Below are 25,010 nucleotides of genomic sequence, written 5' to 3' on the forward strand. Positions count from 1 at the left end.
TGTTGATGGTGTTTCTGGTGCTGATGATGGTGCCGCACTGATAACGATTATGGGAGGAAGTACCCAAAGCAGGGCCCAGACCCAGAGATCCCTTGTTCGCTAATCATGTGCAGACAGAGAACTTCTAGAGATGGGCATGCTACGAGTACACCAGAAGGGGCTTTTCGTGAAGTCAAAAGTCCTTGTTTTTCTGTGATTCGCAAAGCCTCTTCTTGCGCGACTACTAAGCCCGGACTGCTCCCACCACTAGAATATAGAATTAAGCTGCTGCCTCTCCCAAATCCCCTCTTTCTTCCCCTATATCACTGCCTCTACAGCTTCATTTAAATTTCTTTACTCTTCTCCATCTTCCATCTTCCCTTTTCGCTGCTGCTGCAGCATCCTTTGCCGATTCCGAGAATTTCGTGTGGACTGGCGGCCGTTTCGGTGTGTACCGGGACCACAATTCGATTAGGTCGGAGAGGCATTGGAGGCCATGTCCGCCGTTGATATATTGCCAACGATCATCAGTGATCATCATTTTGTTTCGAGCAGATTGCATTTCGTTACGAAATGGAGATGGAGATGGAAGAGGAAGAGCCTCAACAACGACTGCAAAATTACGTTATAACTTAATTCATTAATAAATTTATGAATTGATCGTTGTAAATTGCTGGCTTAATTTATGGGCCACAGATCTGTGGCATTGAAATTGTTTATTTGGCCAGTCCAAGATCTTCTCCTTCTTTGAGGCCGAGCCCGTGAATGATCTAGCCATTTGTCAAGCCCATTTTAAATGTCCAATGATCGCAACTCTCCAAAGACGTTGTAATTAATGTGGCATTGGGCCTTAAAGACGCTTTGCCTAATTTATTTTGATAAATTTCAATTATTAAGCCATCATTATCGGCCAGCGGCTAAGTCCCAGACCCCAGCCTGTGGGCAAAGGCCATACAATGAATGAATCTGAATGGTTTTTATTAACCCATGGGCACATGAATGAACGCGAGTTTCACTTCCTTCTGAATGGACTCTTTGGGTTGACAAAAAACCGTCTAAAGACACTTGGGCTCTCTTAAAATATCTTTGAAACCGTTGGGGATATCAATCAATAAAGTTTTTGTAGCCAGACAATAATAATGGGAAATGGGGGAAAGGCGCAGAACAATGCTCTCTTGACAAGGGTTTAGATGAATGAAATGAGCTCTGTGGACTCATTGATTAATGCGAAGATTTTAGGAGATGATTATTCGATAAACAACCAAGTCAAGTTTCAAACTGTAAGGCAGTGGGAAACTGAATTATTTTTGGATGAAATTTTTTCATTTAACTCGAACATTTTTGCGCGAAATTCATTTCATTGAAAGTTTCTCTGCAGCTTCCCCGTGTTTTGATGATAAAGTGAAGACCTGAAGCGATGACAGCTTGAGATTCCAGCGGCAGCAGCAGCAGTCTCCGACTTGCCGCATTAATTTTGCTAATCCTGCCTGAGCTGCCCGACGATGATGGGGCTGACGATCATGGGAGGAAAGGACAGGCCAGGAGACGTGGGCTGGGGATAAAGACCGAGACAGGTCAGAACAGGCACCGGCACCGGCACCAGCTCCAGCACCAGCACCATCACCAGCACCAGCACCGACTTCTGCTCAGTGGCTTTGGCCGACTGATTTTATATGGTTATATTTCTTGCTTTTGACAGCAACAAGCCTCGTTTGTCGTGCTGAAGAGTGTTGAAGCTGTTGCTGACCATTCCCATACCCAAACCCATTGCGGTTCCCATTCCCATTCCCAAGGAATGTCAAATTAACACACAATGCGGCAGCTAATACATTAAACAATATGGGAGAGAAAAAATGAGAGATATATTCAGCCAGCATCCAATTGCATTTTCCCAGAAGTTATAGACAGACACACAGCCCGAGTAATTCTGTTCGGGTCGGGATCGTAAATTATATCAATCTTGTAAGTAGCTGCCAACATTTAGGAACAATTCTGTTAATCACTTAATTTATGCAACTGCTACAAATCGCAACCTTGTTGCACAAGCAAAGGAACTACGTGAGGATATGGTATTGGATTGGTGTTGGAGCTTATCCATTTTTGGAGTGAACCGAACAGAACAAAACAGAACCGATGTTGGGCTGGGCTGGGCTAATAAACGATCATTTAATAAGCGTTTTAATGCCAAATTTACGATCGTTTTATTTGCATAAATTACCAAAGTTGCCAACTGTAGGCACATTAATTTCCCAACCAAATTGCCAATAAAATGTAATTTATGTTGCTATGCGAAAAATACTCCAACCACAACAACAACCACAACCACAACCACAGAGGTTGCGAGTCCCCGCAAAATTCCTTCAACGCGCTTGGAAGATCAGCGAAAAAGGGAACACACGACGATGACTATATACAGGCATACCTCGTATATTTGGTCGATCAGTCGGAGTCAAAGGTAGTAAAGTTTATGATCTTTCGGTTGGCATTTTGCATCGTTTGCCTTTTTCCCTCTGTTGCGTATGCCGATCGCCCTAATAGAGTCATAAAATTCGACTTTCGACGGAATTCGAATGCATGGGACGCTTTTCAGAAGCAATCGTTCGAAGGCTAATATATCCAATCAAACCTTTCTGGTATTACCCACTCACGATCTATATTGGATATACTATCTCCGGGGAAGAGTCGTGACAGTTTGTGGCTGCATTTTTCCTATAAAAGTCTTTTTTCTGGATTATACATCTATAGTTCTACTTCAAGCACTAAAAGCAATAAGCATGATGGCAATTTTGAATCTGGGTTCGATGGGCAAGATGATTTGCTTCGCTGTAAGTACAGAGACACACTTAGATGCCAAATAATCCACTGCATAATTTGTATACCTAGGTCCTAGTTCTCCATCTGATGGCTCCATCTATGGCTCTGGTTGGCGACTTAGTGGGACAATTGACTTCCGTGGAGAGTTCTGCGTTGACTAGCATTGTTGACTTGCTCACGGGTCTGACAGGAACCCTGGTCCCAGATTTGGTGGCGGCTTTACTTCCCACTTTGCAGCAAATTCTGGACTTAGTGAATACGCTTTTGGGTCTGGTTCAGAGCATTTTATCGGGCCTTAACATTTCTTAAACATTCAATGAATATCAATAAAGTTTAAATTACTTATTGAAGTGCAGCATAGTTAGAAAGATATTTTATTTTTGGTTCACTTCCAACAAAACCACTTTGAAGATTTCCCATCGTCGTTGGAACGTCCCCGGAACTCGGGTATAAAGGTGACCATCATTTCGGCCATGTCGAAGACCTCAAAGGCCTTGCAGAAGTCCCGGAATGATATTTGATTAGTGTCCGTACAATCCATTTCCGTCATCATTGTGTCCACTATGCGCATGATCTGCAAATGATCCATCATATGCGCGAATAGTTTGTGCACTATGATCACTAGATCCACCTGTGAAGGGGATGGTAAAAATTGGATATCTTCCTATACTTAATGCCATATCCACCTTGGTGATGCGCCCATCTTTGTTGTGATCATACATACTGAACAGATCTGTGAGTGAGGAAGGAAAACCATGCAGAAAATGGTCGATCTTTAAAGGATATCTCTTACAGTTCAACTTGCGGTCTTTTCCTTCGTTCTTGACGCCCCTCTTGGTCTTCAGTGAGTGCGCCTGGAAGGTGCTCAGGAACATGGCAAACTCTACAAAGGTGATCACATTCTTATCGGCGAACATGCAGTTCAGAATTGTTGGCAGCAGGGGATTCAGGGACAACAGGCCCGAGTAAAAGTTGTACTTCTGCACCTGATTAGGACGATATTCGCCAGAAATTTGACAGAATCGATTGTACAGATACTGTATCTGTGTGGGTTTCACTGGGGGAGAAGCAAGTACTTTCTGAGATTCCTCGATTACTTTCACCACTCACGTACGTTGTGTCTTACTCTTCAGGCTATCCATAAACTCCATTGGGACTGTGGGATACGGAGATGTGGGATTTCTGCAGCAACATCCACCCATTCTGTTCGAGTTTCCTATGTACCCAAAATTCTCATAAACCTGACAGAATTTACTAGGAAAGAATGAGGCACTTGCTACTTAATTTTCAGTTTTCCTGTTTTTGATAACCGCCTTTCGAGATCAGTTAAGATTAGGTCTGAGCCTCGTTTTATGTGTTGCTCTCTATCGGTCTGGTCGGAGATTTCTCGTTGTCTTTTACGATTGCGTACACCCATAAAACCATTGAGATCTCAAAAGACAAGAAGCTGCGACAAGTGACATTCTGTGTGGAGCAAGTCGAGTCTCATAAAGCATATTAGTTCATTAAAAATGAAAATTAAACTGAACTCGGACTCGGATTTGGATTGTAGTTCTGTCTGTGTTGTGGCCGCCTTTAATGAGACCTGCGTGTCCGTCTTTAGTTTTATTCTTTGAACCCCGAACCGGTTCAGGGGTTAAGGGCGTAAAACTGCTTATGAAAAGTGTCTCTTTACATTTTATAGTTCTCCAAATGATGGGTATATGAATGAGAGTTTCAGCCTTGCACTGAGGGATGGGGAAGTGAAAAGATTATCTTACTAGGACACCACTGTGTTCTAGATTATCATTTTAAAATGGAATTCGAACGGATTTGGTTAGTTCCTTACATCCTATTTATGCTAAGACACTTTCCAAGAGTATCGGAGCTTCGTTTAGACCTTTCCGAAGCTAGTTTACATAATTTTTCTGCGGGTATATTTGACCGCCACAATGGGCCTTGGGCGGAGTTGATGATCATATAATTTTTGGCAGTCTTAGAACAACATCAGGCGTTGCGTTGTGTGGTCCGCGTGCCGGGGGTCACGTCTCGCATATCTGGCGGCCAATTTGTGGCAAAAATGTGTGCCACATGACAAGCAATTAAGCTTGGACTACGACAAAGTACGTGCCCCGATCCCGGCTCTTTTTGGGCTTGGGGTTGGGCTTGGGCCCAGATCTGTCCAGGGGACAGTGGAGGTTTAGTGAACCCGGTCGCGAAAGCGATAAATTTATGACAAATTTTCAAAAGAAATGCCAGACACCGGCAGACTGGGTAGACTGGGCAGACTGCGTGTGGTTTAGTGGTTCTCCACCAAGAGTTTCGGAACTCTCTCGACGTGGCGGCACTTAACACCACGCATCATTTTAATTATTTATTTGGCCATAAAACAGTCGAAGCCGGGGGAGGCGAGGCCGAGGGCTGAGGGCGGAAGGATTCGGGCTGAGGGCAGGACGGGGGCGAGTGACCAACTTTCGGCACAGTTTTCGTTGGCTAGAGGTTGAAAATCGTTAAATTTAACAAATTGCCAGCGATTTTTATCGCGCTCCAAGCCCACAGCCACAGCCACAACCAAAGCAGACCAAACCCAACCCAACCCTGTCCAGGCCTGTCCTGAACGGCCCTGCCCCATAGATTGTCAGCCGCTTGTGTTTTCCTTGTACATATTTTCGGACTGGCAAATTTATTTATGACCAACGGCAGAGATACAATATTTTCAGTTTTTGGTTCGGTTTCAGCTTCAGTTTTGCACCGGCCATAACGCATAAGTGGCCAAAGAGTTATGAGAGAGATGACTCAGGTACTGCTCGAAACTTTTCCCCTAATTAAGTGGAATGAAAGTGCTCCAAAGGAAAAGATTCGTAAAATTTGTGATGTTCTGCTTATCATTTCTTCAATCTACCTTGGTCTGGGCAAACGGCACTGAACATTGAAACCTTAAAGACACCAAGCTCTACCATCCTCAGCAGATAGATCTCTTTTTCGGGATTTAGTTCGTTGCCTAAGTCTTTTGTTTTCGCCAAATTTTGGGCCAACATTGTCACAATTATTTCTGCGCATTTAACTAATTGAGAAACCATCAAATTATTATTACCAAAATATATTTGAAGCTCAAAAAGAGCCTGTTAGTTGCCTCCTACATACATATGTATATGCAATGGCCGGACAAAAAACGAATCTCAGCTGTGGCCAGTCGACGGCGACCGGCAACAGCGGCTACAAATATGTTAACTGAAAATAACCTGTAATTATAATAATTATCTGTAAATTATATGGCGCACTTACAATTGCACACGGACTCATGCGCCTGTCATAAAAATCCAAAGCGGAGGTTTGAGTAAACTTTTCTGTTTAATCTTGCTCAAATTTCAGTCAACCAGCCCCGCATTTCGACCGGCAGTACGACCAGTTACCGGTTGCAGTCAATGGTTAACGGCTGTAAGCTACTGCTGGCCGGCAACTCTGGCAGTAAGCGTACTCACTCCATGCACACTGCCCCGAAGTTTGTGGCACGTTTGGAGGAGGCAGCCAAGAAAGAGTAGCATCAACAGACATCGTTTGTTTATTGGTGTTAGATATGTTGAGAGGGTGTTAAAGGTACATAGGTAAAGATATTGATGTATTCGATATTTTAAATAATATATAAATCTATAGGCATATTTTTAGAATAATAAATGTACAGAAAACAAAACCTTAGGTTCATAAGAGTTATGTTGGTTATGTTCGCTGTTGGGATTACTTTTCCATGTTATATTACGATATTACGATATATGCGCGTGTGTACTTTTCTTTCAGTGTACTTTTATCCAAGAGACAATTGCAGTTTTATGCCGGCGGACATCAGAAACGTGATCATAGCCTCCATTTAGACAAAAATTAAATCAAATTTCATTCGCATGTGTGAAACTGTCGGGCTATCGCATAATTTACTTTTATTCCGGCTCCATCCGGTTGACAGTTGGTGTGTTTCTTGTTGTTGGTGTACTCTTGTTGGTGTTTTTTTTTAGAGTTTAAGCTTTTTTGTTGCTTTTGGTGAATTGTTTAGTTGAAGTGCTTTTGTTGTATTATTTTATTTTTTTGCTGATGAGTTGGTGGTGTATTGTTCTTGTTGTAGTACTTTTTTTGTTGGAATACTGTTGGTGTATTTCTGTTGTTGTTGGTGTAATGTAATCAGCACTCGCTTAGACCGCTCGCTCGATTCTTCATAATTGAAACGAGTTTGCCACAAGTGAACATGTTTTTTCAGTTTTATTTTCTGCCGGGTTGGGGGTAATTCAACATACAACATTGTCAGATGTTTCGCAGTTGAGTGTCGGTTATAAAGTAATTAGCCTCAATTTAATGTTTATACTTTGTTGATTATGATTATGTTAATTATATGAGTTTATGTGACGGTGAAAACAGGGAAACATTCCGGTTGCCCTGTCATCATCATCATCGCCGCTTTTGACACTGATGAACTCGAAAGTGTGACAAGCCAAGAGATTGCTTAATGTCCGAGTTACATGGAAACTTTTCCATCCGTGTGCAGTCGCCCAACCCAAAGAGAAATGATCCAGAGGTGGGTGTTGAGTCAGAGAGAGGTTTCGAGGAAGCCTCCGTCTGGTTTGGTGGCCGAGTCTTTAGTTTGGCTGCCCCGTGGCCACTGGCTGGCTAATGGCGTTCTATTAAAAACCACTTTTATTAATTAAGCAAAACAACTTAATTCCCGTGTAAGACGCTGCATCACAGCCAGCCTCAAATCATAGGCAGCTGCTCAAGCCATCCACGCTAATTGCCAACCCAAGCATCTGCATCCCGATTCCGATCCCGAACCCGAACAGAGGCACAGTATCTCCGACTCCGATACGGACACAGTCGCGGCCACGGACGCGGACACGGACACCTGAACACTTTGAAATGAAAACACGATAAATGAGTTTAATAATGGCGGCAATTAAATGGATACACGTTGCTACACTCGCACCGAGATCTCACCGATCCAGACCCAAGAGCCCAGAGTCGAAGAGTAGCAGAGTCGCAGTCGGAGCCCGATCAGGCAGCATCTCAATTACCGCTGCTCTGCATGGCGCTTCACGGTTGAGAAATTCGACGCCACTTTCAAAAACGCATCACTCAAATACTCATCTGCCCGGCTGCAGTGCCGGCTACGGTGCCGTGCCCCCTGGTAGCCAAGGCGTTGATTCTGTCCCCCGTCCCAGATATTGGTATCTCTAACAGCCAGCCCCAGCCCCATGTTGGCCAACTCATCAGCAATTTATTAAAACTCATCAATACTCATCAGAAACAGAAACAATGCCGAGGGAGAGACTTCAAACAGCGAGCTGATTCGAGGCTCGAAAAGAGAAAACACCGAAATCCCAGATACAAAACCGAAAACTGAATGCCTGCGGTTAATTTGGCGCAGCTTCAGAAATTGAAATAGATTTGTTTAACCCTTGATTATAAGGGGTTTTTGGTAAGCAGGAGTCCCTGGGTTGGGGCAACTGTTTTTCTGTTTGATTAGATCTGAAGATGCTCTTCTTCTGTAGGTTGGGCATGATATTATCTCATCTGATCTCTCTCATCTTCTGTAGATCATTGCTTAGTCGTCCAGACCCTCAACTTTTGGATCATCATCTACTCCCCTACTCTTCTCAGCTTGAGCTGGCAGCTTTTTCACCTTCTTCGTCCGTGATTTGTCTGAATTCTCAGCTCATTTATTTGGATACATTCGTATCTCCGCTCGTCCAGTGTACAAACAAAATGTTTTGCATATGTCAGAGAGCCACAGAATGCTCACAGCCATCAATCCCGAGGGCATCAATTTGGGAAATGCATCAAAGTTGGCAGCTGAAACAGCTTGATTAGTTGTACAACCATTGCCGTATGCCGTCGTCGTCGCCGTCGCCGTCCCCAGATCGACAGCAGCCCCAACAGCAACATCTTGGCTGGCCAAGTGCATGTTGGCTCATTAGCTGCCGCCGCTGATGAACAGCCACGGGTTAGGGGCAGGGGCAGATACAGGGGTAGGGTTGGGGGAGTGAGCTGTGAAATTGGTAATCGAAAATGCTGCGGAGGGGGCGGAGGAGACGGGGACTCCGGTTCGGAGACGAAGTCTCATGTCTGGTGTCTACATCAAAATTAAGTTTTAATAATTGGCTCACATTTATTTACTGCCTTAATTTGATTGTGCCTTCAAATGGTTTTATGCATTCGAATCATCAATTAATCATTGCTCATTGATCGATGTTTCGTGTGGTTGTGCCTGATCTTGTTGGGGGCGTGTTAGCCCTAATGAAGCTGGCTAATGCGAAGAGGGATGATGGAAGATGCTTCGTAAGAGGATTCTCCAGTTGATTGAATAAAGAGAATGTAAAGGGCTGAAGACAGTCCGGTTCTCAACTATAAGACAGGGAATAAAGCAGGGGAATAAGTAATACCATAACAATATTAGATCTCCAATTACTATTATACAATCCAATACCATTATTCATTGATTGACTCAAGGAAATATTTTAGTTGACTAAAAATTCCTCGGGGTCAAATCGCACACCTTCAAAATTCGATTAAAACAGAACCAAGCCCTGGGCACGCGCAAATAAAAAGAAAAGGAAGAAGAGCATCAAAGTATAAAACTTCATTAAGAAGTTGGCAAGACTTTGGCAGACCTTTTGTCGCCTTCGCCTTCGCCTCGCGATACAAAATTGAAATTGCAAATGTGGTCGGGACACGGCGAGAGGGCTGTCCAGCCGGGTTGGGTCCATTCTGGGTCGTAATCTGTGTCGCCGGATCAGCGGCAAAAGTGTTTGGATATTTGTTTAATGAAAAGCGAAACCAACGCGCAGCGAAACAGAACGCGACTCCAGCTGATGCCCTTTGGGATGTCCAGCAACGATTCCAGAGGCATCCTATCGTGCGGCAAATATCAAGTCATTGGCTTTAGTCACACTTAACCCCAATCCCAGTCCCAGTTCCAGTTCCAGTCAGAATGAGAGTCCCAGGCCCAGGCCCAGGCAAAGGCCCCTCTCAAGGGTCCCTTATCCGGCATTTGCTGTGCAATTAATTAAGTTGAGCATTTTTAAATGTGTGTGCTGGCTGACTTTCGGGCCTGTTACCATTTTAATGCCTGTTGCCAGCAACAAGAAGACTCCGAACATGTTCCTTAACATGTCTAATTAGTTGTTGTGTTGTTCTTGTTTTCTGATGCTCTTTTTTAGCTGGGATTTTTGTTGCTGCTGCTGCTGCGTGCGATAAAAAAATGCATGGCACTCATTTAGTGTTTTCTTAAGCTGAGACATAAATTTGCAAGCAGTTAAAAGGCCTTTGCCTGATGGCGATGCCGAATCCCGAATACCGAATTGCTGAAATCTGCCCTCTCAGATAAACTCTTTCCAGAAATGCTGTGGCACACCTGAGAGGAGTCTGCAGATAGCCTTGAAATGATGCCTCAAGGTGGGTGAATATTGGCGTTGCGGTAGAACTGTCTTGAGGGGAATCAAATAAGAAGAGAGAAGAAATATTCTCAGAACTGTTTCTTAACACTGCATCGAAGAACATTCATAGGTTTTGCATGTAGAAGGAAAACATAGTCTGGGCTCCCATTTTACTTTTATTTTCCATAGGAATCCCGCTCTAGGTGTGGAGATTCTTGCTGTGGCAAGCGTGGCAAGTGACGAGCGTGGCTCTAAGCAAAAGCCGTGCAAATAAACTTAAGTTAATTAACTTCTGGTTACATTAATTTATGCAGCATGATTAATTACCCCAAAAACGAGCAGCGTCTGTTATGCTGGCCTCGAACAGCGACTAAGACGCGGCGATGGAGTCCAAGACAGCGCCTGACACTGCAGTGGAGATGGAGTGCAGGAGGATCGAGACTGGTCAGTGGCCAGTGGTTGGCACGTCAGCCGGCGGCCTGTCAGCGTTGCCTGCTACCGGGAGGCAAGAGACGTCTTGGCTGCCACAACTCAAGCTGCTCGTCGAGCCGCCTCGACTCGCTTCGTTGCAGCAATTTTGCACGCAGTTTCGTTTTGGGGTGGCAGCAGGAGGGGTAAGGAGAGGGGTAAGTGCCAGGAGAGGGGTAGAGGGTGTGTGTACAGCTGCAGCAACCAGTTGAAAACGCCATTGGTCATTTGCAGCACCAGCAGCAACAGCAGCGCCGGCCATTAAAATGACATAGAGCCAAAAGACAGAGGCACGAAGCTCCAGAAAGGAGTCATCTGTAGGAGGCAGGGGGTGCTGCACAAGGGGGCCGGGGCTAGGGCCCAATAGTCGTGTCCACTCCTGGCATACAATATTTAACCCAAACACATTGCACCGAGTCCGAGGCGCCTTCGCGAGCATGTGTTAATGTCCGCCGCTGACTCCGGGTTTGGCCAACAATTAAATTCAAATTAACACAAATGCAGCCACAGAGGAGAGCCACAGCACGGACAGAGTTACAGCCAAGCCCCTGGCAAAGACTTTGGGCCATTAAAGAGCAAATCAAATGAATTTATTTACTTGCCAGAAGCCAACAGCTGCTCAATCGAGAGGGATGCCATTAATAATTGATCCAAATTGAGCTTGATCTCTGGGCTTAATCTATTTGGCATTAAGGATGGGCTTGAGGGCTTCGTGACATATGGGATCACCTTACAGTGATCAGGAAATACCTAAACTGAACCCTAAACCTCATCCAAAACAAACAAAAAACTATAACCGGGTCAAATCCTCATCGATTGTTGCAGGTGGCAGTAGCAACAATTGGCCAGATTCCCCTGAATCCAAGCCACAGCCACGGTAATGTGTTAATTAACTGCCTCATTGTGGCAGCTGTGTTGCTGTTTGGATTTGGGCTCAGCGAATGGCATTCACAGCCCAATATCGATGCCATAGAACGGGGACAGGTGTCAGGCAGTCCCAACCATAAGGCTGTCCCCCCTCAACCCCGGGAAACCCGGCTATTTCCACTCCGACCCCATAATTTAGCCGATTGTCAGAGGCAGCGTCAGCGAAAAACTTGACTAACTTCAGTTGCTGGGCCGCACCCATTAATTATTTTAAAGTAGTTGGCCGACGCGATGTTGCCTTTGCAACATTTTCCAGAGCCGCCGCAGATTTATTGACTGTGCCACAAAAACTTTTAGCATACAACAACTATTTGTTCCCCTTCCGCCCCTCCATGGGGTTCAAAAAGGTTTTAATAGCAAATGTCGGCAATTTGTCGGCGGCGACAAAGCGAAATGGCTTTTAAATGGAGGCCCCCCTCATGTTCGTGGGCGTGTCCCGCCCCCACATGTACTTATTGATTCTGTTCACAGGGATGGATGGGGTGGAGTACATGGATATGGGGCCAAAGGTTAATTAATTAATTGGCTGGGCAGGTGAACTTTATAAGGAAATTGAAGGAAGGTCGGGGGCAGACATTTGGTGGAAGATCTGGCATGGAGGAAGCAATGTAATCAGTGGGAGGAGTCAATGGGTGGACTCAATGGGAGAAAGCGCTAGTGGCTGTTCCATGTAAGCTAATAGATAGATAGTCTATAGGATCCATCCCTTAACGCTGGGTGATCTGGTTGTTTAATAGATCCTACAGATCTCAGAAATACCCATACTTATTACTCAGGGGAAAAGACTGATAAGGAGACTGAGGGATTCTATTTAACCCCTTATTATTCATAACTTAACTCTTTTCCCATTATCATCATAATATATCTTTAAAAACCCTTAAACTATGACTCATACTTCAACAACTCATCAGAGGTTGGCCTACAATCACTAGCCTCATCATCATTATAGCCCAACCGATTTCTTATTTCTTTTTCAATTTATTTCAAATTCATAAACCGAAAGTTGCTCCAGTTGCCACACCCCAGAGCAGAACACAAACGATTCGAGGGATTCACCTTATGTACGAGTACGTATATGTATATATCTGATTCATGGCCAGCACACACCCACCTCTGCTGCACCTCCCGCTGCCCTTAGGGGCCGCCAAGTAAGTAGAGCGAAGACACTTAACGAGGTCCCGGCGCCCAATTCAGTTCCCAAAAACGTCTCTTAATACAAATCGTTTGCCATTTATCTTGGCCCATTAATTTATAAATATAACTAAGGCAGATTCTCTACAAAAATACAAAAAATAAAACCCAGAAAGCAACGATACGAACCTAAAGAAATAAAGCTGCCATAGTTTGCGTGCGCATTGGGGGCGTGGTCGGGGAGTGCGCCAAATGGGCGCTCATTAATTTCCACAAAATGAGAAAATTTTCAAATAAACCCAAAATGCATCAAATTGAATTTGTTGCCGCTGCGATCGGTGGCATGGCATGGCGTGCTCGGAGTTGGAGATTCGTGCCTAATTAATGTTAATTTCCTCGCTGCTCCCCTCAAACGGGTAGCCACATAAATTTTCCAGTCCAGCAAATCCACAATTATACGAAATTAACAAATCATTTGTGTGGCAATCTGTCAAAGCTTCTCCCGCTCAGGTTCTGTAGGTTCTCTTAAAAATTAGCACTTGAGAATTTGAACGATTTTTTTGAGTGTTATAAATAGTATTTCCTTTTAATTGCAATAGAGTTCTCAGTTAAAATCATTTGAAAATTAATAAAAAATAAAATTCGAAAAGTTTGATAATGTCGCTATAGTGCATACTGCACTCTTAGAGGACTAAGATAGAAAGGATATGCCAAGAAGCAGAAGTAATAAAACTAACGAAACACATAATCTCTCATGTCCAGCAATAGGATCTTCAAGCTTAATAAACAATAAACTAGATCCTACACCAAAACTATTCGAATCCTAAACCTCTTTTTATGAGGACTTTCATAGAACTGTAGACCCAAATCTATAGTTCGGGTGAGCGATTGTGTGTGGTTCCTAGACTCGCATCGTAGCCACTGAGATGGATATGCATTTCGAATGGAATGAATAACTATTATTTAAATGAATATCGATATTAATTAATATTTACCCGCTTTTCCTCAGGGCATTCCAGCTTCGTCACAGCGGATCATTTATTAGAACGACTATTTGCGGTTTGTTTGCGTGGCGATCATTAAATTGCCATTACGTAATTGCAAAACAAGCAGTAAAGTTCGAGGCGTCATCAGCCGGGTCGTGTGTGTGCATTTCCAATTAAAAAAGCATTAAAATAGTTTTGCCCATGGACTTGGCCAGAATTGGAATTGGAATCGGCATGGGCTAGGGCTGGAGTAGAAGAGCACCTCACCTGCCAGAGGAGATCTTTGGAGATAGATAGGAGCTGAGTTCCAGAGTGGGAAAGATCTTTCCTTGGCTTAGTTCCAGTCGATCAGTGCGGGTTATTTATGGCGGCGAGAAAATTAACTTTTCCTTCTGGCTGACATGGAAACCAATTTGCCAATTGACGCCTCAACCACTTCCAGGCATCTTTGGCAACGACTTGACTTTGGTTTGGGCTTGTGTTTGGGTTGGGTTTGGGGGCTTCGGCTTGGACTCTGGTCCGTCTTTCAATTAAATTTATGTTCGGGCAGAAGGCGCCAGGCCCGTCCAGAGCCCAGAGCCCAGAGCCCAGAGCCAGCGACTGACTGAGCAATCGCTGATTTATGGCCTGGAAACGAAGGCGGCAGCTGAATGGAATAGAAAACACTTTGCAATTATTATTGAAAGTATTATTTTTATGGCGGTTGCCGTTGTTCCCGGCTTGTATCGACCGCCCACGATGCGACGCCCGTCGACGGTGGCTCATCGAGTGCGCCAAATGAGGTTTAAACTGCAATTCCGTTTCCATTTGGCAAACTTTTGCACATACAAATTGCCGCTAAATAGCTGAAACCTGACACGGCCTACGCCGTTGCCAGCACGTCCGCGCCCCCAATGTTGCTGTTGCAGCAACAGTAAGCTTCTGCTGCCGTTGCTGTCGTTGCACTGCGGCAAATGTCAGGACCATCAAATGTCGTCACTCTTCCCCCAACACCTGTCAAATTTGCAGTGCCTGCCGCACTAATGACGCCCTTAATATGCTCCAAGTGCTCCCTGGCTCGGCCTGTTGACTTGGCTGAAAGCCATTTCCCTCTAATTTGAGTAAAAATTTTGTTTTCAAAGTCATCGTCGTCATCGTCATCCACGCTGGCAGACATGCCAAAATCAAACGAAGAGGTTGGCCAAAGGAAAAGCTAAGAACCTGCTTTGGCAAGTCGAATGGCAAATGCACTTTTCAAGAAGAACCTAAAGAAATGGGGTTTTTTAATGGAGAAAATGTTAGAGCCTTACAAAGATTAGGGAAATTATTAGCAGTTGCTTATTCCATACAATACTTTACGGAAGAATCCTCCGAACCAACTCAGGCATAGGCCCATGCTAGCTTTTGTTTCTTGACTTCACTCCCTGGTAATACTCGTACTTTGTTTACTGTTGACTAACGTAACCAAGAACATGTTGACCAAATTCGACTTTAGCAATCAGCCATCTAATGGATACACATATTTGCAGATATGTTCAGCTATCAGATACATATATGAGTGGCAAACAAAAGGGATTGACGTGACATTCCCCCGTATAGCCATATGGCCCAAGCAGGTGTCTGGTGCCGTAGACAACTTCATTTTGTGGGTCGAGACTAAAGACTCATAAATTTGCCGCCCACAGAGGAAACTGATGTATATTTATAAGTGTGGATGTGAATGTGAATGTGGATGTGTGTATGAAGCCATTCCAACTGCAATTAAGTAATTCTCACATCGTTTATGCAAAATACGTAAATTTTCCAGGCATTCTCCTAGTGCACCCTCCTCATGGGTAGATGCAGAGCCCAGACCCCATCCCACATCCTTTCCAGTTCGGTTCTGGTGATTGCTCGCGTGCAACCTCAACACCCTTTGCTTGTATTCAAGTGGCCCATAAATTGTTGGCCAAGTTTTCACGGGGTCCGCCCACTTTTCGTTGCGCTGCTTTGACAACGGCAATTACCTTGAACTTTTCGCTGTTTCGCCAGCCATATCACAAATTTATTTATACTCCACATATTTTTTGGCCATGGGCAGGGGTCGTTTTCAGATCTCTTCGCAGTTTGTCAGTTTAATTTTTGCTTTAAATGAACCCAAATTGCAGGCCCATTAGTTCGGGGTAGCCGCTGCCGTTGCTCCATATGCATATTTCTTAAATAAACTGACAGCCTCGAAGCGATTGAAAACAGGTATGTATACGTAGTACATATAGTAAATACACTTTATAGGCAATCGTTTGCATTTTGAATATCAATTTCCGAGGCTCCTCTCGCCCTGTGGCTCCCTACCAGTCGTCTGGCTATCCAATCAATTTCGGCCTTTAGCTGCTGCTATCGACTGACATTTATTTCTTGGCCGCTTTATGAGACCGTAATACGTAATTGTTGATTGCACTTTTTACTGTCAACGTTTAGCACACAACATTCTGGTCGTTGAGGAGCTGCCAGCGGGTGGGGGACTGCGAAAGCCCATCAACAACTCAATAAAGGGAAAACCTTGTTAGCAATTTATTTTTGGGAATTTGGTTTCCTATTGCCGATGTCCCGACAGCTGATCGATAGTTATTGTGTATCATGCAATGTCGGAAAAGAGTTCATATGTGAAATCATTCGCTGTGAAATGTTGGAAAAAGGAAGAAAAATGTTGCCATAGAGTCCTTGGATGGGTAAGGAGTACTTATCACATTTTTGGTCCACTGTCCTACCGCTAAAAACCATGAACTCTTGTTGTTTCTTTCATATAATAGTTGTTGTAATTTATGCTTTAAGTTGTAAACAATTTAAATTAATTTATACAGATGACAAATAATTTACAAGAAATTAAAGGAACACAAAATAGCGGAGAATTCTCCACATCAGAGCTCTCTAACTCTATTAGCGATTACTTCTCCCTTTCCCTGTCCAGAGATCTCTCCCGCTCTCTTTCCCGCTCGCGCTCTCTCAGATACATTTGCTGCTGCTGGATGAACTGTTGCTGCTGCTGTTGCTGTTGGAAATGTTGCTGGTGCTGTTGCAATAGCTGGTGCTGCTGCTGGGGGGTAAGTGCGGGTGGCTCCCCAGGTTGCTGCTGCTGCTGGAGGAACTGCTGCTGGTGCTGCGCCAGCTGCTGCTGGAACTGCTCTCTCAGACGCTGATGCTCCTCGGCATCCATGTCGCTGCCGTAGTCCTCCATGTCGATCACTTCGTCCTCGTCATCCTCCTCGATATCGTCGTCCTCCTCTGCCTCCTCGGCATCATCGTAGCTGTGCTGAGAGCCATCCTTCTGGGCATCCTCATCACCATCGCCGCCACCGCCCCCGGAGGAGCTGCCCTTGTTGCTCTTGGTGTCGCTGCCATCGCCGCCCTCTTGTTGCATTCGCTTGTGCTTCGTCCTCCGGTTCTGGAACCATACCTTAACCTGTTCCGGGGAGAGAGAAAGACACGGAATTTAGACGGGGCTACCTTTGGGGGAGGGACTTCTTTCGAACCCTTCATCCATTTTATATTGTTTCCTCTTTTTTTTGGCAAGTCGTAAATAAACTTAACGAGTCTTTTAATTCTATTTACGGCCTGCCTCTTAGCTATGCCCTCGGCGGCAGGGGTGTTGTTTGCCCCCGGGGCAAGTGCCCGTTGCACACCCCTTTTTCGCCCACCTGCTCCTCCTTCTTCTGCCCCCTGATTGTGCTAATAACTCAGTAACTCCCGGCACTTCTTGGGCTAACGACCAGACGACATGCAATCACTTAGCTCCCGGCCAAGGGGTTGAACGGGTGCAGGAAGCAGCAGGAAGAGTGGGTTTTGGTGGGGGATACTTATTGAATTTGATGCGCATTAAGGGATCAAAGTGTTGAGGTCTCCCACTCACCTGTGTTTCGGTGAGGCTCAGTACTTGGGCCAGCTGCTTGCGCTCCGCCCCGACCACGTAGTGATTCCCCTCGAAGGCGTGCTCCAACTTGAGCAGCTGCGTCGGCGAGAAGGCGGTACGGACTCGCTTCGGCTTGCGAAAGGGCTGGAACAGGAAATCTGAAAGAGATCAGGAGATGGCGCTAGTTAAATGGGGTGTTTTTTATGGGGTGGCACGCAGATCAATGGTGGATTAAATGGTGACTTGCTAGGGCTAATGGGAATACGTGAGAGATCCCAGGGATCAATGCAGGAGAGCCCTTACTTAGGTATATTCTGTTCTGATGATTGCGGTTTAGATTCATAAAAATAGGCATTCCTCTCTCTAGTGCTTTCGCCAAATGATTATTAACATTCCTCCTTAATTCCTCATGGATATCCCTCATATATAGTCTCCCTTTAAACTGGTTTTCCAACCATTGCTGACTGACAGCGTGACTGACACATATTCGGTGGCTCTTCAGTTGGGTAATTATGTACCGCCCTCAGCCATCGTCCACAGTAAAAGCTTCTCCTTTTTCTTGTTGCAGCAACGTTGGTGGCTCTGCCAATTAGATGACGCTGGGACTCAAATTGTTGATTATGATTTCCGCGAATGCCCCAGGCAAAGGGGCCGCACACACATATCCCACACACTCATTACAAAACAATAAACAAATTTCCAGACATGGCCCCGAACACAAAAGGCTTCTGGTTCGTGCCGCTGTCGGCGCTGTGTCTGGGCCATGTCCCAGAATCGCTGATAAGGCCAAAACAATTGCCAAGCCAGGCCAGGCCGAAGCCGACGCGGCTAAGACTCAGCTGTCCGTGCCTTCCCTGGACGCCAAGTCGAACACTTTAGCGCGCCTAAAAGCCGCCTCCATGGCCCAGGCCCAGGCCCCATTGTTCTTCCTTTTGGCCAGGCACAACGTGATATTTTGACGTTTATCACGATTTCTGGAAGCGCAGACCCCTGCGACCACCACTCATCTGCTTTTTGTATGTTTGCCAGTTAACAAATTTTCAATTGAGCCACAATTTGAATATTGATATGAGGCTACTGTGCAAGATGCAGCTGAGATTTAACCCCAAGGAGGTTGCAGGGATTGGAGTGGGGAAAACGATGATGGAATGTTGCCAATATGTTATTACAAGAACAGAGAATACCCCGCCCTCAGATGAAGATACTTTTGGGAACCTCAACATCCACCTTGAATTGCTGGGACTAGTCTGTGTGTAACCAGAGTTGTTTTGATATAATTTTGTTAAAATATTAAGCTACCAGGAATCTTTAGCCACAAAGTTTGACATTGAACCCTTCTTCCTAAGATGGCTTAACAAGCCAGTTCTTTCTTTGATTCGATATCTAATACAAAGCCCAGTGTAACGCTAATACCAGACTTGTTTTGTTACCATTTGGCAAACATGTTAAGCTACCAGACTCTATAGACCCCCACAAGGTGTGCCAATTACAAAATCAATATTGACATAGCAAAATGGAATCGAATTCGGGGACAGACCCAGACCCAGGCCCATCCTAACCAGGATGTCGGATGATGTCTGATCCACACACAACAGAAGCTGAGCCACTGAGAAAATAAACAGCAACTAAACGAAAGGTAACCGAAAGGGCGCGAAGCTATTAAAAGTCAGAGGCAGTGGCAGTGGCAGTGTGGCAGGGTCTGAAATGTATCTTGTAACTCGTGCATTGTATCTTGTTAGCGTGGCAGGGCCTAGAAAAACAATAGCTGCTGCAGCCGAAGAAAACCCTCCCAAAACAGAAGGGAGAACGGGACAGGGAGAACTTGTCAATTTGACACTTCATAAATGCAGCCTCGGGCCATTGATGGCCATGTATCTGACAGATGCAACTGACTGACTGACTGACTGACTGAGTGACTGAGTGATGCTGTTACTTCGTACTGTGCCTGTGCCTGTGCATGAGCCTGTGCCCGGGTTCGGGTTCGTGCGTGCTTGGTTTTTGCTATGAACTTGACAAACGATTGCTGCATCCAGCAGCCGGCAGCCTCAAGCTGAAGCACCAGCACTCCTAGAATGATCTAGTTTTTTATGAACCCGGGCGATTTCTTGACATTTGTTACATTTGACAGCTAACAATGTAGCTACAAGATACACGACTGCACGACTGCCCATCGCCTTAGATGTACGATGTACGAGTGTCTCTGCTCGGTAGCTCGGTAGCTCTGTAGCTCGGTAGCTGTATAATTGATAATGCCGCCGCTCACAATGGCTACTTAATTATTTTTTCCTCTTGTCATAGACAGCCATCGAAGTAGGCAGGGAGGGAGGCAGAGAGAGACCCACTCTTCAGATCTCAATGAAGTTCGCTGATGGTTCGGTTTTTTCCTCCCATTTGGTCACAAAGGAAACCGCCGTGCGAAAATACGCGCAATTGACAATTAATTGATGTGTCCGCCCGGCTGCCAATGTTGCATGTATTGCTGTTGTTGCTGTAGCTTCTGCTGCTGCTGTTGTTGCTGTTGCAGTTGCTACTCTTGCTCACACCCTTGTCAGCTGTCATTTTTTTATATACGAGTATAGATACTGTGTTTTTTGCCCATGGTTGAAGTGCTGCCTCCATCGATCGTTTCGTTTCGTTTTCGTTTGTTCTGCTGTCCTGGCTCTTTTTGTTCGCCTTATTATTTATCACTTATGTGCAATTGTATTTGTTTGCTTTTTTATGGAGTTAGGGCTTAATTTTTATGCTCTCATGATTTTTTCATTAATTTATTGCATTCCTGGCTTGGCCCGGGCCTGGCTTTTGCTTTGGGTTTGGGTTTGGGCTGAAAGGACATTGACTGGGAATCGATAATTGAAATCAAATGTTCTGACAGTTGTCGGGGATGTTTGCCTGATCGATTCGATTGGGTTTTCCCATTTGCAGTTTCGGCATGAATGGGATTTTGTGGGTTTTCATTGGGAAGATGCTACTCATGAATGGTTGGAGAGTTGAGGGCTCTGATGGAAAAGAATCAATCAGAGGGATTAGATTTGCAAGCGTTACCTTAAAAACGAACACATTGGAATTCCTGCCACATAGCCTATCTAATTAAATAAACGTAAATTGAGTAGATGCTGAACTTACTTTAGCTAACGAGTTTGATCAATTGGCGAACCAGTTTCGCTATCCTATATAGTCAAAGGTATTTGGTTTCGAGTGTGTGTCCCACACAAATAAGGCTAATTTAAAAAGCTAGTTTCAGCGGAGTCTGACGTACAATTTTGTAATTATAAATTTCAGCTGGTTCCCAAAATGTTAACTAAAACTAATTGAAGCTGTCAAACCACAAATAATGTTCTATGTAATCAAACCATAGTCAAGGACTCAATCTTATACCCAACTCTAGCCTTTTCCTCTACATTCACCTGCATTAGAAGGCCACGCCCAAAAAACTGAAGCACGTGCAACCCGAATTGAGTTGTTGACGCATCATCATCGCTATCACCATCGCCATCGTCATTATCATTATGATTGTAGTCCCCATTCCTCTGATATCTGATCTCTGATACTGTGTAACCGGGTATTACTCACGCGACTTTCAAAACAAACGAAGACGAGAAACATTTACAATTAATGGAATCGTTATGCGAAACATTGACATTTCAGGTTCATAAATCAAGCGAAAATTACAGCCAGGCGAAGGAATGAAGGAAAGATCGAGGGTGTGAGAGTGCGAGAGATGGGGGAAACAGAGCGGGAAATGGGAAAAGAGAAAAGGGAGAAAATAATGAAAGAGTGCGCAACATAATTAAGGCGTAACGGGCATACGTACTCGTACACCGAAAGCAGGTGAAAGGCGTGTGAGTGTGCCGAAAATTATGAACCAACCCAACCCGAAAAAAACACGGAAACACCATGTGAGAGTCGGAAAAAAAAGATGGCATGAAAATTCAAATTATAATTATGGAAGCGGGGTATAAAAAAATGCCTAAATAGTAATAAATGACAATGTTTTTGGAGATGCGATGCGCTCTCTGCGGTCTGGCCCCCACTCTACTTATTTCTTTCTATAGCCATCTCTACTGTTCCTTCGTTCTTTGGTTGGTTCGTTCTTTGGCCCAAAACCTCAATTAAAAACGCATTAACATTTCACTCGTTGCACTTTTTAGCCCGGCTATGTTCTCATGTGTGTAAGAGTGTGTTACACATACGCCGCATGGGCCCAAACTGGCGCCCGTCTGTGCCTGTTGGCCATTAATGGTAATTTCGACTCCAGAAAGATACAAATACTCTTACATACGTACACACATATGACGGGCACACATGGCTGGCCATTTAGGTACGCTGCTTGACCTAACGATGTGTGTAATGTTGTTTAAACAATTTAATTAAAATGTAATTTGTTTGGAAATAGTTATCAAAGTGGGTTTGGTTTTCTTTTCCTGGCTTTTGGTACGGTTCCCCATATCATTCTCGCTCTCCCTCTCTCTCTCTGGTTAGTGCACTGCTCTGCTCTGCTGATGATGATGAGGCTGATAGACGTCTAATTAACTTGTAATAAATGTTTGCCATTTGCTTATTTAACTTTAATTATATGGAGCGGCGGATAGCACTAGCAATAAGAGCGACTACAACAGCGATAACTGAATAATTGCTTGATTGAGGTTCTCCATATAATGCTAATGGAAATGGTGGGACGTTGGAAGAAGGCTTAGAATATGAATTTGAGGTGTGGTTTGGTTACTTCGTTGCTTCAGCGGCCTCTATTAATAATCTTAAAGGGTTACCAATTGTTAAATATTTAGATATATTGTATATGGATTTGACTTTCCACAAAGAGTTTGGTAAACAGATTCTAGTATATTAAAAACCAATCGAAACTACTGCGGAATACTTAAATAGTTTATTCTATGTATATTCTGTTCGTTTCTCTAGAATCTTTTTAATTTAGATTCCCTAAGAATTACTATATTTAAACGAATAGATTTCTTTATGAATGGCCCCTAATTAGTCTTGTTTGAAATGTTCTTACGCTTGTGGTTTTTTGTTCATATTAATTCCATACTTTCAAGCCTTTAAAACTAGTTTTTGTTGGACCGGTTGGCAAAATCTCATTTAGAATTGGCTTTTTTCGCTTTTTAAAGAAATAAATCATTAACGAAATCGTTGATATAGTAGTCCGATAAGCATACAAATCCCATCCATCACAATCGATTCAGATTTTAAAGAACATTTAGTAGTAGTTTTGCGAAAACCATTTAATTTAACCGGTTTACCGCCTAACCGTTTGAGTGCGCCCCGTAACCGGTTCGATAACTGAAAGCTGAAGGTACTTACTGCCTGGAAAACGTGGAAATATGCGTCCATGGCGACTCAGCAGCCAGGGATACAGCGGGTAGCTATCACGGATGAGATGAGGAGCCGCCCCGAAGGGATGATGGCCATGGGGCGGGGGGTGCCCTGGATGTGGCCCGCCCGGAAAGATGCCCAATGGGTGGCCGGGCGGCAGATGCGGGGGCGGACCATGCGGCGGTCCTGTTGGCACGGGCGGATGAGGATGCTGCTGCTGCTGTTGTTGCTGCTGCTGCTGCTGCTGCTGGTGATGGTGGGCCAGGGCGGCGGCCATTTGGAACTGGGCGGCAAGGAACGGTGGTGGCGGCGGACCCGGCGGAACACCAGCCGGCGGTCGGACCACCACGGATGGCGGTGAGGTGCGGGCCTGCGAGATTAAAGCTAGATTTGGCGGTGCCGGCAGAGCTAGTGGACGGATCAGGCCTCCCATGACACCGGCATGCGATGGATGAGCGCCTGCAGCGGGATTCCCGTTCCCATTTGGCGCTGGCGAGGGTGAACGACTAAGCGGCGAGCGCGGGGGACTCCGCGATCGATCCAGGGAGTCCCGTCTCCGGCAGTAGATGAATCCTCGCGGTGTCCTCCGGCCGCTGGTCGTGGGCGACGAGGGACTCTCGCTCCGCGGCGGCGAGGCAATCACACTGACTCTCAGAGGAGCGGACCGCGTCGTGGACTCCCCCACAATGGAGTCGATGCTGAAGGCCAGCTTGGGCTTGCTGGTGGCATTCGTCGCGGCCGTGGTTGTGGCGGAGATGGGTACGGATACGGACACGGATACGGCGGCGGAGGCCGGTGCCGGTGCCGGGGCCGGGGCTGCTGCGGCTGCCGTGGAGGAGCTGCTGACAAAAGGACTTGTCGGCGCCATTGGCAGCATGTTGAACGTTTGACGGCCGCACGTGACCATTTGGCGTAACGGTTTCCGATGGCGCGATTCGAGGGAGTTTTTGGCGGGTTAATTGAATATTGGGAACGGATCGGAGTCTCGTTCGAGTACAGTAGTCACTGTCTAATCACAATCACACACACACAGTACACACACGAGCACATGGGTAGATAGGGTTCAGCGATTGGCATCCGCCGGACTGACATTGATAAACTGGATCACCGGAGAATGTCGACGCTTGTGGCTGGGCCTCGATCTGCGACTGCTACTGCTACTGCCACTCGGACTCTGGGATGTGGGTTTGCCGTCGCTGGCGGATGGAGCGTAACGGTGCCGCTTCAATGGAGAATCGGCGGCGGGTTGAACGTGGACGACGTCGATTGCGGTTGCCGCGATGATGAGCACTGTCAACGCCATTAGCATTATGGAGCGTCTAAAGGCGTCTAATTGTCCACAGCGCTCGGCCGCTCCTCTCTCTGCAGTCCACAGTCTGTATCTCTCTCTCTCTCTCTCTCTCTCTCTCTCTTTCCTTCTCTATGTACTGTTCCCCTCCACTCTCTCTGTCGGTCCGTAAGTTGTGGGGGCGTCGGCGAATCGTTTCGAATCTCGCGGTAAGCGTCGCGTGGATGCCGCCGCTCGAGTGTCTGGGGCACACAGTCACAATGCCCGTCCAGGGCCCGTTCACGGGCTTGTTTCTGCTTCTTTGCTTCTCTGCCGGTCCGATGCCTTCCAGTGGAGCATTTGGGGAGCTGCCGTCACAGCTGTGGTCTCGCTCGCACACCACTGCCCGGACGCATGCGCCAAAGCAGCGCGGATAAAACTCAGCGAACGACAGAAACCTGCTCCCCAACCATGTGGAGGGAGTCGTGTCTCCCGCCCCAACTCCCCTTCCAGCGACTATGTTGTGCTGGTGTTCGTGTTGGTGTTGGTGGAGTCGCCCGACCAGACTAGTCTCTCTCTTTCTCGCTCTCTTGGTCTCGCTCTGGCTTTGGCTCTGACGCTCGCTCGGCTCTCTTGGCCATTTTTCGCACCAGTTTATGACAGCGAAACAAACAATTTGCGCTAAACAAAACAGCATCATTAAAGCGTTTGTGGTTTTAGTGCCAAGCGAGCTCGGCCAGTCGGCTGGGGTCAGGGGAGGCTGCGGTGTGAGAGGTGGCAGCTGGCACAGTGGTAAGAAAACATTAGTTTCAGTGATGCCTTACAAGCAGAAGGGGAATTCGCACAACTAT

General features: G+C 45.6%; 2 protein-coding genes across 3 annotated transcripts; both read right to left on the reverse strand.

Annotated features, from left to right (window-relative positions):
• Positions 1 to 3,170: 3,170 nt before the first annotated feature.
• Positions 3,171 to 4,070, reverse strand: LOC108154453 (calcineurin subunit B). 2 transcript variants are annotated; one of them, XM_017284726.2, is made up of 4 exons: positions 3,904 to 4,070; positions 3,587 to 3,850; positions 3,480 to 3,526; positions 3,171 to 3,424 (listed from the first exon to the last, which is right to left on the reverse strand). In XM_017284726.2, the coding sequence occupies exons 2-4, from the start codon at positions 3,708 to 3,710 to the stop codon at positions 3,179 to 3,181; spliced, it is 417 nt and encodes a 138-aa protein (XP_017140215.1). In that variant the 5' UTR covers positions 3,711 to 3,850; positions 3,904 to 4,070; the 3' UTR covers positions 3,171 to 3,178. The 2 variants fall into 2 exon arrangements, with proteins under 2 accessions (XP_017140215.1, XP_017140214.1); XM_017284725.2 differs by having other exon boundaries at positions 3,908 to 4,068.
• A 12,388-nt stretch (positions 4,071 to 16,458) lies between these two features.
• LOC108157761 (homeotic protein empty spiracles) lies at positions 16,459 to 23,816 on the reverse strand. Its single transcript, XM_017289944.2, has 3 exons — positions 22,881 to 23,816; positions 17,565 to 17,722; positions 16,459 to 17,117 (listed from the first exon to the last, which is right to left on the reverse strand). The coding sequence occupies exons 1-3, from the start codon at positions 23,797 to 23,799 to the stop codon at positions 16,602 to 16,604; spliced, it is 1,593 nt and encodes a 530-aa protein (XP_017145433.1). The 5' UTR covers positions 23,800 to 23,816; the 3' UTR covers positions 16,459 to 16,601.
• Between the last annotated feature and the right edge of the window lie 1,194 nt (positions 23,817 to 25,010).

Source organism: Drosophila miranda, chromosome 2 (assembly GCF_003369915.1).
Source record: "Drosophila miranda strain MSH22 chromosome 2, D.miranda_PacBio2.1, whole genome shotgun sequence".
NCBI lineage: Eukaryota > Metazoa > Arthropoda > Insecta > Diptera > Drosophilidae > Drosophila > Drosophila miranda.